At 47.6% G+C, this 11,832-nt stretch overlaps 2 protein-coding genes across 2 annotated transcripts; both read left to right on the top strand.

Annotated features, from left to right (window-relative positions):
• Nucleotides 1-184: 184 nt before the first annotated feature.
• On the top strand, nucleotides 185-6,024 carry LOC119340241 (glycine--tRNA ligase, mitochondrial 1-like). The gene is made up of 9 exons (XM_037612140.1): nucleotides 185-749; nucleotides 1,361-1,743; nucleotides 1,828-1,945; nucleotides 3,634-3,828; nucleotides 3,994-4,218; nucleotides 4,391-4,450; nucleotides 4,675-4,755; nucleotides 4,855-5,260; nucleotides 5,493-6,024. Exons 1-9 carry the CDS (start codon nucleotides 219-221, stop codon nucleotides 5,726-5,728), a joined length of 2,235 nt encoding a protein of 744 aa, XP_037468037.1. The 5' UTR covers nucleotides 185-218; the 3' UTR covers nucleotides 5,729-6,024.
• Nucleotides 6,025-6,157: 133 nt separating this feature from the next.
• On the top strand, nucleotides 6,158-7,916 carry LOC119341214 (UPF0481 protein At3g47200-like). Its single transcript, XM_037613082.1, has one exon. It carries the CDS (start codon nucleotides 6,164-6,166, stop codon nucleotides 7,700-7,702), a length of 1,539 nt encoding a protein of 512 aa, XP_037468979.1. The 5' UTR covers nucleotides 6,158-6,163; the 3' UTR covers nucleotides 7,703-7,916.
• The last annotated feature ends 3,916 nt before the right edge of the window (nucleotides 7,917-11,832 follow it).

The raw sequence follows: 11,832 nt of genomic DNA on the forward strand, positions 1-11,832 counted from the left end.
AAATCTTCACCGTCCGATACAATTGCCCCAACGGTCCATATCACATCCCAACACACTGCCACTCTTACGTAAACATCCCTCCAAATGCGGAGTGGCATCACACACGAGGCACCTAACAAGCCAGGCCCAGATCACGCAGACACCCTTCCACCGAATGGCAATAAGTTGGTAAACACGAGGGTGGAAACGCACAACCGCCGCGACCTCGCACGCTGTCGATGGTGTTTATGCGATTCCACCCCCAGCTTATCGCCTCCTCCCTCTTCCGAGCCCCTAAACCCAGCAGAACCCTAACCCCACAGCCCCTCGCCGCCGCCGCCGCCGCCGCGCGCCGCCGCTCCCTCACCGCGACCCTCTCTTTCTCCTCCTCCTCCTCCATGGCCGGGGCAGCACCCTCGGAGGAAGCGCTCCGCCGGGCGCTGGCGGAGAGGCAGACGGCAGTGGACGCGCAGGCCGAGGCCGTGCGGTCACTCAAGGCCTCCGGTGCCAAGGAGGGCGTCGACGCGGCGGTCGAGGCGCTGAAGGCGCTGAAGATCGAGGCTGGCGCGGCCGCGCGCAGGCTGCAAGCCGCCGTCGGGTCCGGCGGCGGCGCCGCGCGGGAGGAGATGCGGCAGACAGTGGTGAACACCCTCGAGCGGAAGCTCTTCTACATACCTTCGTTCAAGATCTACCGCGGCGTCGCTGGCCTGTACGACTACGGGCCGCCCGGGTGTGCGGTCAAGTCCAACGTCCTGGCCTTCTGGAGGCAGGTGAGTGAGGCCGCCAGCCCATCTCGGAATGGTGTGATTTATTTTTCATACTTGTATCCTAGTCGTTGTTGCGTAGCTGCTGCGATTTGATGTAGGGGTATTTGGGTAGGGATGATTTACCTCTTGCACTGTGGTTTATGTGGAATTTGGATATGGAATCTGGATATACTGAACAAGGAAGATAGTTACCCATGTTTCAGTAAAGAATCTAGATATGGAAACTTATAAGTGCACACCTCTAAAGGCGATTAAACAAGCTTTTTTTAGTTTTTACATATCACTTGCATTTTCTGCCACTGCAGTACTCGAATTACAATATGGCATTTTATTTATAACGAAGATTCCTGATGTCAGTTCATTAGTACTAGTTGGCAAATATGGATTTTGTCAGCTCATTAGTACTAGTTGGCAAATATGGTTTTTGTCAGTTCATTTCTATGCCTGATATTGGTGGAGATCAGGGTTCAATTTGCTAGCTTGTATTGGTACGGTTCTGTTTCTCTCTAAATTCTGTGCTTGATGTTGGTTGGGTTTAGATAGTAATATATTTTATGACACCATCTCGTGCCATTTGTTTTGGGAAGATGCTAATTTCTCCATTCCTTTTCCAGCATTTTGTTCTGGAGGAGAATATGTTGGAGGTTGACTGCCCCTGTGTGACACCTGAGGTTGTCTTAAAGGCATCAGGGCATGTCGAGAAGTTCACCGACCTCATGGTTAAGGATGAGAAGACAGGCACATGCTATCGTGCTGATCACCTGTTGAAAGATTTTTGCAAGGACAAGCTTGAGAAGGATCTCACCTTATCCCCTGAGACGGCTGCCGAGTTTAAGCGCGTCCTTGCTGTGTTAGATGACCTCTCAACAGAGGAACTCGGTGCAAAGATCAAGGAATATGGCATTGTTGCCCCTGATACAAAGAACCCACTCTCTGCTCCCTACCCATTCAATCTTATGTTCCAGACATCAATTGGCCCAACAGGTCTTAGCGTGGGGTAAGAAGATTACCAGTCACCACATTAATCATGTTTTTTGTGCTGAATTGACCAAACATGCTCATTTTGTGTGTGTACAAACAGGTATATGAGGCCAGAGACTGCACAGGGTATTTTTGTCAACTTCAAGGACTTGTACTACTACAATGGCCAAAAGCTTCCCTTTGCAGCAGCTCAAATTGGTCAAGCATTCCGCAACGAGGTCTGTGTTGTGTCACACCATGCTTTTAGCTTTCATTGGAATGTCCATTTCACTTGTTAATTCTTTGCATGTTTGCAACGGTATTATACTTCACCAACAGATTATTCTTCATATGATGATTCAGCACATAGTGTTTGCTTCCTGAATTTAATCAAATGTTCAATCTAGACTTCTTTTTTCATGGAATTGATGATTCTGTTGACTTAGACTACCTCTGTTTTTATTTAAAATATTTATGCAACATGATTTTTAATGAATGATGGGTGTTCTTCATGTGGCAACAATACTGCTAAACCTATACTTTTTTATATAGAGAATGTATGGTGCTGTTGTTTAAACTACTCTGCTTCTGTTTTTGTTAAAAATGTTTTGCAACATGATTTTTGAATGAATGGTTGATGATCTTCATGCTGTGAAAAGAAGATGAACGGTAAATCTAGACTTTTTATACACAGAATGTATTATGCTGTTGTTAAATTACCCACTTCCGCAACATGATTTTGAATGAGTGATCTACCTATTTAAAATAAGATGCAACCTTCTCCATTTACATCACACTTCATATGATTGATTTGAATACCTGCATGAACAATGTGATTTAAGATATGTGCTGTTATTTCATCATTCCATTTGTATAGAACCTTCATTGCGTTCAGACTTGAATGCTTGGGAGAAATTTAGACCTGCTAACATACATGGTTAAACATACATTTGTCATGCACTATAATGTTAATAAACATTCGAAGAGTGGAAAATTCGCTTGCAGTAGTAATATATATATATATATATATATATATATATATATATATATATATATATATATATATAGGACAAATGTTTCCTACAAGCAGTGGTAGTTACCACCACTTGCGTTTTGTATGTTGTATGTAGTATCTGTCGAAATCGAGAGTATGTACGTGTAGTATGTAGTATATAACAATGGTTAAGTAGTATATATACTAATTTTTAGGTAGTATGTACCATGTTTTGAGTGCTCTTTTTTACGTACAAATATGTACGTATTTCACAAATATAACAAAAACTATGGGCTCATATGCAATTTTTCCATGTAACTTGCTTTGAAATATCTTAGATATATTATATGAACATATTTAAAATAATAAAATAGTATATATAGTACCACATGGTAGTATATGAGATATGTGGGGTAACTACCACCGGGTGGTAGGATGGATTTTCCCTATATATATATATATACCCTATATATATTTTTCCTACTACCGGGTGTAGTTACTCCCACTTTTGTTTGATACGTTCTAGGTAGTATCTATCATATTGGAGAGTATGTATGCGTAGTATGTAGTATATAAGAATGTTTAGGTAGTATATATACTACTTTTTTGGTAGTATGTATCATATTTTATGCATACTCTATTTCGCGTACAAATATGCACGTATTTCACAAATACAATAAAACCATGAGCTCACTTGCAATTTTTTCATATAACTCACTTTGGAGTATCTTAGATGTAGTATATGAACATACTAAAAATAATAAAGTAGAGTATATACTACCACATGGTAGTATATGAGAAATGGGTGTAGCTACACCCGGTAGTAGGATGCATTTTCCCTATATATATATATATATATATATATATATATATATATATATATATATATATCCTTTTCATCCACTCACTACTTTCTACTTATTTGACAATCAGATCTCTCCACGTCAAGGTCTTCTACGAGTGCGTGAATTCACATTGGCCGAGATTGAGCACTTCGTAGATCCTGAGGATAAGTCACATCCCAAGTTTGTTGATGTTGCTGATTTGGAGTTCTTGATGTTTCCGAGAGAGCTGCAGCTCTCAGGGGAGTCATCCAAGTTAACGAAGCTTGCAGAAGCAGTTTTGAAGGTTTGAACTTGATGTCTATCTTATCTTTTGTTGAGTTACTTGTTTTTCTTCTTCTTCTGTTTGGATTAGAGGCAGTTGAGTTAGTCACTTTTCATCTTGTTCCACTTTGGATTAGAGGTGGTTCGCTTCTATTTCTAGAACTTATAATATGTTTCTTCCTTACAGGGAACTGTTAATAATGAGACACTTGGTTACTTTATTGGAAGGGTCTATCTTTTCCTGACACGTTTGGGAATTGATAAGAGCCGATTGCGCTTCAGACAGCATCTACCTAATGAGATGGCTCATTATGCTGCTGACTGCTGGGATGCAGAGATTGAGTGTTCTTATGGATGGATAGAGTGTGTGGGCATTGCAGATAGATCTGCATATGATTTAAAAGCTCATTCTGTAAGTTACATCACATCCGATGAATAATTTTGCAGTTACTGATTTTAGTCCTTTGGACATGTTGCAATTTAAATGGAAGTCACTCCTTTCATTCATTAATATATTTAGTCTCGATTGTGTTCTTGAGTGTGCAACTAATGTTCATCATGCTTTCCTGATTGGTGTATCATAGGAGAAAAGTGGCGTTCCACTTGTTGCTCATGAAAAGTTTTCAAAGCCTAGAGAAGTTGAGGTGAGTTATCTATCAGCTTTGATTCTTCAGTATTTTTGGAGTCACTAATAATGTAGTACTATTGAATAATGTGTGCTACTAATTATGTTTTATTTTTGCTCTTGAAGTATATTACAAGTTCCATCATCAAGAAGCATTCTTTGATGACATTATTAGTCTTTGTCCTGTAATGCATAATCAATTAGGTCTACCATTAATATATCTGAATTTCCTTGCTGCTACAGAAACTTTTTATCGTGCCCTCAAAGAAAGACCTAGGGCTTGCTTTCAAGGGCAATCAGAAGATGGTGGTTGAAGCATTGGAGGTAACACATCTTGTGCTCTGTCTACAATTTCTTAGGCAAGTTTTATCATGTCTACCAAAGTAGAAACTTTCATCGTTGACTTTATTCTTGGACAAACAGGCTATGAGTGAGAAGGAAGCAATGGACATGAAGACTGCATTGGAATCTAAGGGGGAGACGAACTTCCAAGTTTGCACACTTGGAAAGGACGTGGTGATTACAAAGAAAATGGTATCGATCAGTATGGAGAAGAAGCTGGAGCACCAGCGAGTCTTCACCCCTTCAGTTGTTGAGCCCTCATTTGGCATAGGGAGGATAATCTATTGTCTGTTTGAGCATTCCTTCTACACAAGACCTAGCAAATCAGAAGAGGAGCAGCTGAATGTCTTCCGGTTCCCTCCTATCGTGGCTCCTATCAAGTGCACTGTGTTCCCGCTGGTAAAGAATCAAGAGTTTGATGGTGCCGCCAAAGTGCTTGCTAAAGAATTAACAGCTGCAGGCATCTCACACATTATTGACACGACTGGTACGTACCATATTGAGCAGGAAAATAGTTTCTCGACCATTACCTTTATTAATAAAAAATAAAGAAACTTAAAAAGCATTGTTTGTCATCCCGTGATTTATATCGTGGAATTTAATGATGGAAGATGATGTGGCTGAGTAGTTATGTACACTGGGACATGTCCAAATCACCATTGTACATAACACCGAGGCTTACTAACTGCACATGCTCATATTATTATTTGCTTCTGAAGGCATTTCTATCGGGAGGAGGTACGCAAGAACGGACGAGATAGGTGTTCCTTTTGCAGTAACGGTTGATTCTGCAACAGAGGTGACGATCCGAGAGAGGGACAGCAAACAGCAGGTGAGGGTGGGCATCGACGAGGTGGCATCCGTGGTGAAGGAGCTGACAGAAGGCCAAAGCACCTGGACCGATATTTCATTCAAGTATCCCAGTCATATTGGCCCCCAAGGTGACCAGGAGTGAGTTGTGTGGCTACAGTCTGCACCGTCCCCGTCCAGATCACCAAAACGTCGTTCATCTTCCAGTTGCCCGGTTCATACCGGTCTGCTGTTGATGGCAGCTCTGCATGCTGCATTGCTGCAGACGCCCGTTGTCATGATCTTACCTATACATTTTGAGAATGTTTTAGCATACACATACAATGGAATTGACATCAACTACCATACATTTTGAGTCTTAAGGAGTACGTAAGTTGTAATGAAGCTATTGAATTTTCAATCTTTAGCCTACGTGGCATCTCTTGTGGACAGTCAAAGATTTTTCTCGGCACCCCTGTGTTGGAAGTCTTGTAATGTGGCTCCGGGTCTCCCACGCATTCTCCTCCACTACCTTTGACGCCTGTTTAACACGGCCTGGTACGCGGATATCGCCATTGCCTCCCGAGCAGTTTAGGTGAGGATGGACCCCGCGGCCCAGCCACTGCTCGCCACGGCGGAGCACGACCACGAGGCTGACGGGCGCATCACCGTCGTGCCCGGGAACGGAAACAAACACGCCGAGGACGAGGACGAAGAAGCGGAGGAGATGTCCACGGCCACGCAGAGCCGGCTGGAGGAGAGCGGCACAGCCTCGGCTGGCGCCGGCGACGAGGCGGACGAAGAGATGGCATCGCGCATGCAGCGCCGCCTGGACGCTCTTCCGGGGAAGCCTCACGAGAGCGAGCCCTTCACCATCTTCCGAGTGGCGGGGCCCATGCGCGACCGCAACCGCCACCTCTACGAGCCGCAGATGGTCTCCGTCGGCCCCTTCCACCGGGGCGCTGCCCGCCTCCGCGCCATGGAGGAGCACAAGTGGCGCTACCTCCGCGACCTCCTCGCGCGGGGCCACGCGCCGCTCGCGTCCTACGCCCGCGCCGCGCGGGCCCTCGAGCCCGCTGCGCGCCGCCGCTACGCCGAGCCCACCGATGACCTCCTCACGCCGCGGGACTTCGCCGAGATGCTGCTCCTCGACGGCTGTTTCATCGTCGAGTTCTTCCTCAAGGGCGAGGACGGCGCCGCCGACGCGCTCATCGACGCCGCCTGGGCCATGCAGAACGTCTACAGCGACCTCTTCCTCCTCGAGAACCAGCTCCCCTTCTTCGTCCTCGAGCGCTTCTACGCCATCGCCACCGGCGGCCGAGGCCGCGACCACCTCGTCACCAGCCTCCTCGCCAAGTACCTCACAGTCGAGACCCCGCAGGACGCCGCCACGGCGAGGCCCCCCGACGGCGAGATCCTACACCTGCTGCACCTCTACTACCACTGGTTCCTCCCACCACAAGACGAGGACGCCGCCGTCCCTCCCGCCGGCGGCGACAGCAACAAGATCGCCGAGGAGGAGGAGGCGTTCAACGAGTGGCTGGCCAAGCCCATGGACGAGCGCTTGCCGTGGGTGCTCCCCTCAGCGTCGGAGCTGGAGGACGCCGGCGTCACGTTCCGGGCCAAGAAGTCCCCTCGGAGCCTCGTCGACGTGACGTTCCGCGCCCGCGACGGCGTGCTCGAGATCCCGGCCGTGGAGAGCTACACGAACCGCGCCATGTTCGCGAACCTCCTAGCGTACGAGCAGAGTCGGGGCCGGTGGGAGCTGCAGCGGCTGATGAGCTACGTGGTGCTCATGGCGTCGGTGGCGTCCCACGGGCGGCGCGACGTGGAGATCCTGCAGCGGGCCGGGGTGTTCGTCAAGGGGGACGAGGAGACGGCGGCATTCTACGCGCACCTGGGCGAGCTCTGCGGCGGTGCCGCCGCCGGCACGCCGGGCGTCGCCAACAACTGCTACGCCGACATGTTCCGCGACGTGAGGGGATACTGCGGCCGCAGCTGGAACCGGCACCGCGCCGTGCTCGCTCACGACTACTTCAGCAACCCGTGGACGAGCATGTCAGCCGCCGCCGCTGTGCTCCTGCTCATCCTCACCGTCGTGCAGACTGTATACACCGTGCTGCCGTACTACCACCAATAGGCATCGATCCATCATCCTGCGTTAAATTTCATGCATGCACCGAGTTGTTACAATCTTATATACTCCCTCCGTTTTTATTTTCTTTGCATATTAAATTTGACTAAAGTCAAACTTTATAAAATTTATAAAAAATATGAGGACATTACAATAACAAATTTATATGGTGTAAAAGTATATTCAATAATCAATCCAATGATATTGATTTGTTATTGTATTCCCTCCGTTTTCATTTACTCCATATATTAGCTTTGGTTAAAGTTAAGCTCTATAAAATTTGATAAAGTTTAGGAAAAAAATATTAACATATACTCCCTCTCACTTTTGTAAGTCTTTTTGACAACTGAAAGTGGGCTGCTTTGCGCGCTGTTTGAAATATCTTCAACGTCTTATGAAAATGAATAGAGGAAGTATTCATGCTGTTATTTTTATAAACTTACTCACTTCAGTCAAATCTAATATACAGACTAAATAAAAATAAAGGAAGTATATGTTAATATTTTTGTCTATAAACTTTGTTAAAGTTTATAAAGTTTGATTTTGACCAAAATTAATATGTGAAGCAAATAAAAGAGGATGGATTAAGTAATAAACGTTCGTGATATTATAGACGCCTGTTAGTTTGAGCCGCTTCTCCTGCATCAGGCTGATGATCAGAAGCAATACCTTCATGTTTATACATATACATGGAGTGTTTGTACTATGAATCATGTACGACGGGGCGGGAGCCCGGACCGATCCCAAACCCTCGTCCGATCGCCCTGGCCCATAAAAAAAACCTATCATTCTCATGCGTTATCGGTCAGCATTGCTTCAGAGCGTCAGCGCCCGCATTCATGCCTGGCCAGAGTGGTCAAGACCGCTCACTGGTGCCGGCATTGAAGCGACGCGTCAGCCGAGCATCGCTCGCACTGCTTCCGGTGCAGGCGACTGCCTCACATTCAAACACCTATTCGTCCATCTGTCGCCCACATTGATGATACACGGTTGCCGAGGCGTCTCCTCTGATGCCACCCGTCCGTCCCTCTGCCGCCCATCATTGCTATATAAACCGCTGTCGCAGTCATTTACCTCCGATCGCTCTCCGCACCACTCCCACCATGGATCCCTGCCCCGCCAAAGTTCTCTCGGACGGACTGGCGTAGGACCAGAAGAAGGAGATGGTCGCCATTGCTGCCGGCTGTCTGGCTGGCAGGGAGTCGGAGGACGACTATGTCCCAATGGAGGACGCTGATGACGATAAACTTCCGCCTCCCTCCTCCTCCTCCGCACCACCCTCTCCCGTGCATTGCACCATGACCATCGGTGAGGCCCGTGCCCATTACATGGACATGATGCGAGGAGCAGTTTCGGGATGCGCAAGCCAATGCCGCCTACAACAACCACCTCCTGCAGGAGTACGTGCAGGCGGAGGAGCAGCTCACCACCGGCAGGGCTGTCGTGCCTGACGCGGACCTGGTGAAGCAGGAGGCGCTGCTCGAGTCCTACCTGACGGTGTCCTGGACTAGGGGGTACTAACCTAGTCGGCCCATAGTCTTGGGGCTGGGCTGGTGGGCCCTCATTCCCATTAAGATGGACTCCGGAAGCTACACGCCTGGATGTGATCAAGATTGTGCGTGCCGAAGACTTAACGTATACTCCAAGATATCTCCTACCGCCTCCATACGATCCTTTGGATATCGACCATGTAACCCTAGATGCCCTACCTGGTGTGTATATAAGCCAAGGAGTTTAGCCCGTAGAGGGGAGGGAATCACAATCTCATTCACCCATCCCTAGAGGTAGAACACAATTTACGATCTCGAGGTAGATCAACTCTGTACTTGATACATCTCCATCAATATAAACAAGAGCAGGACGCAGGATTTTACCTCCATCAAGATGGCACGAACCCGGGTAAACTCGTCTCCCCCTGTTCCTGTTACCACCAATCCGAGATCCACAGCTTGGGACCCCCTACCCCGAGGTCTGTCAGATTTCACACTGACACTGGTGCTTTCATTGAGAATTCCGCCGTGTGATCACCAGAAGGATTGATGGCTCATTTGCAGATCAACTGCAGCACCTGCCAAGGGAACGTTTATGTCCCCGGCCAAATTTTTGTGTTCGGTAGCATGATCTTCTGCGCTGACTCGGCAGGCCATTTGGCTTTCATCGAGAACTATGCCTCGGGTCAGATCATAACTTTTGGAGGCATGGAATACACCGCGGACTCCCACGACGAGCTTGTCCTATCAGGATGGACGCCCGACTGGGTTGAAGGTGTATCAGACATCAGAGGCTCGACTCCGGAAACGATCTCCTTCGGGGACATCATACTAGGCTCCCTGGCCCCACCGAAGGAACCTAACATAATGACCCCGAGCAACCTCGCTTTGCCACCAAGCCCGGATGCTAGTCCGACCCCCATCTAGGAAGTCACATCAGGTTTAGAATCGACCCTAGTGCAGGATCTGGAGTTGGCTTCAAATCCTCACCGCGCTAAAAACATGTTGAATTATATGCCGGGCGTACTTCGAGTTAGCCTCGCCTATAGCCAGGCCATGAACCCCGAGGAGTTGTGTCAGCTGCATGAGATGCTCGATCGCATCCAGCTTATCAATCTTGGATGGCAAGACCTCGATTTACGATAAGATCGGACTTAAAGTTGACGATCAGGAAAGTTATGTCCCACCCACCACCCATCTAGCGTTCGACGACTTAACTGACGTGCTAGACTACGACGAGGCCACTAACATGGATGAAGATGTCGATGGCCCTACGAAAAACACCCCGCCGTTGATAAACACCACCAAGTGGACCGCAACATCTACTTACGATGTGTACATGGTCGACATCACTAGAAACCCCTCTAGACGTCGACATAGACGCGGACAGGGCACCAGCAGGGACCTCAGCAGGAACAATGCCACCGCCGATAACAGCGACATGGCAACTGACGAGACTGACCACCCACGGGAGGATCTTCAAGCTTCCACAGAACGTCACGCCAGCCCCAAAGGAATCCCCGAGAACCTGTACCCTGGCGACCTCTTTGAAGGGGCTGACGACAATTACATGCCGGAATTCGAGAAAGACAAGAGCCTCGGTACCGAGGACTTCATAGTCCCTGAAAACCCTGTTGAGCAAGAACGCTTCCAGCGACGCCTTGTCGCTACCGCCTGAAGCATGAAGCGGAAGCAGCAACAACTACAGGCCAACGAAGATGCACCAAATGACAAGTGTGTCGAAATACTCTCGGCCAAACAAGATCTCGAAGAACGACATCATAGCGCGCCCAAATCTTATCCACGCAGGCGTCTACTGCCTGAGTTTAATGATGAATTAGCCGCCAATGTGGCCGACCGACCTCCCAGAGGGTTCAACATGCCAGTGCGGGAAAATTTCCACACCCAACCAGCTCCACGCCGTCACGACATCCTAGCATTGCAACCATGATGATGTACCTAGCCAGGGCATCAAGTTCATCCAGTCTCTTTTCGATAGTCGTAGTTTTCTCTTCCACATTCTTGACGACTGCAAGTTCTTCCTGCTGCTCTTGGAGGCCATTGTTGATAAATCGAATACGGTTGTACCGATCAAACACCCTCAATTTGAGGTCCTCAATGTCATCTTGTTGCTCTGGCAGAGCATTCTTGACAGTTTCAAGTACATTTTGCTGCTTTAGAAGGATATTGTTGACATATTCGAGTTGATCTGCACATCTGGCAGGAGGCACTTCACAAATTCATGTTCTTGTTGCTGCTTTGCCAGGGCCTTCTTGACAGTTTCAAGTTCTAGCTGATGCCATGCTAGGTCCTTCTTCATAGCATCTAGTTTGTCATACTGGTTTGTCACGTCTTGCTCGACTGCTACTGGTTCTTCCTGCTGCATTGCCAGTGGACTGATAACTGGTTCAGATTGTTGTTTCTCAGGCAAATGACCTGCAGTAAGGCCACAATTTGAGTGTCCTAACCCTACAGAAAAAATACATGCAGGTTACATCATATGAGAGAATTCCAAAAGCTATAGATGCATTTGCCGCAATATATAGCTACATGGGTGAACAAAGGTCAAAACTAAGGAAGTGTTTACACAAAAGAGTTGGCCTACTCACCAGGGGAACTCGCTTTCGCTTTGATTTGCTTGAGCTG

Source organism: Triticum dicoccoides, chromosome 7B, assembly GCF_002162155.2.
Source record: "Triticum dicoccoides isolate Atlit2015 ecotype Zavitan chromosome 7B, WEW_v2.0, whole genome shotgun sequence".
In the NCBI taxonomy this organism is placed as follows: domain Eukaryota; kingdom Viridiplantae; phylum Streptophyta; class Magnoliopsida; order Poales; family Poaceae; genus Triticum; species Triticum dicoccoides.

Bases quoted from the DNA above. Each gene is read 5' to 3' on its own strand.
- LOC119340241 (XM_037612140.1), top strand. From the start codon at position 219: ATGGTGTTTATGCGATTCCACCCCCAGCTTATCGCCTCCTCCCTCTTC. The intron at 1,946-3,633 runs GTCTGTGTTGTG...TTTGACAATCAG, and splicing joins GTCAAGCATTCCGCAACGAG to ATCTCTCCACGTCAAGGTCT. The intron at 5,261-5,492 runs GTACGTACCATA...TTGCTTCTGAAG, and splicing joins ACACATTATTGACACGACTG to GCATTTCTATCGGGAGGAGG.
- LOC119341214 (XM_037613082.1), top strand. From the start codon at position 6,164: ATGGACCCCGCGGCCCAGCCACTGCTCGCCACGGCGGAGCACGACCAC.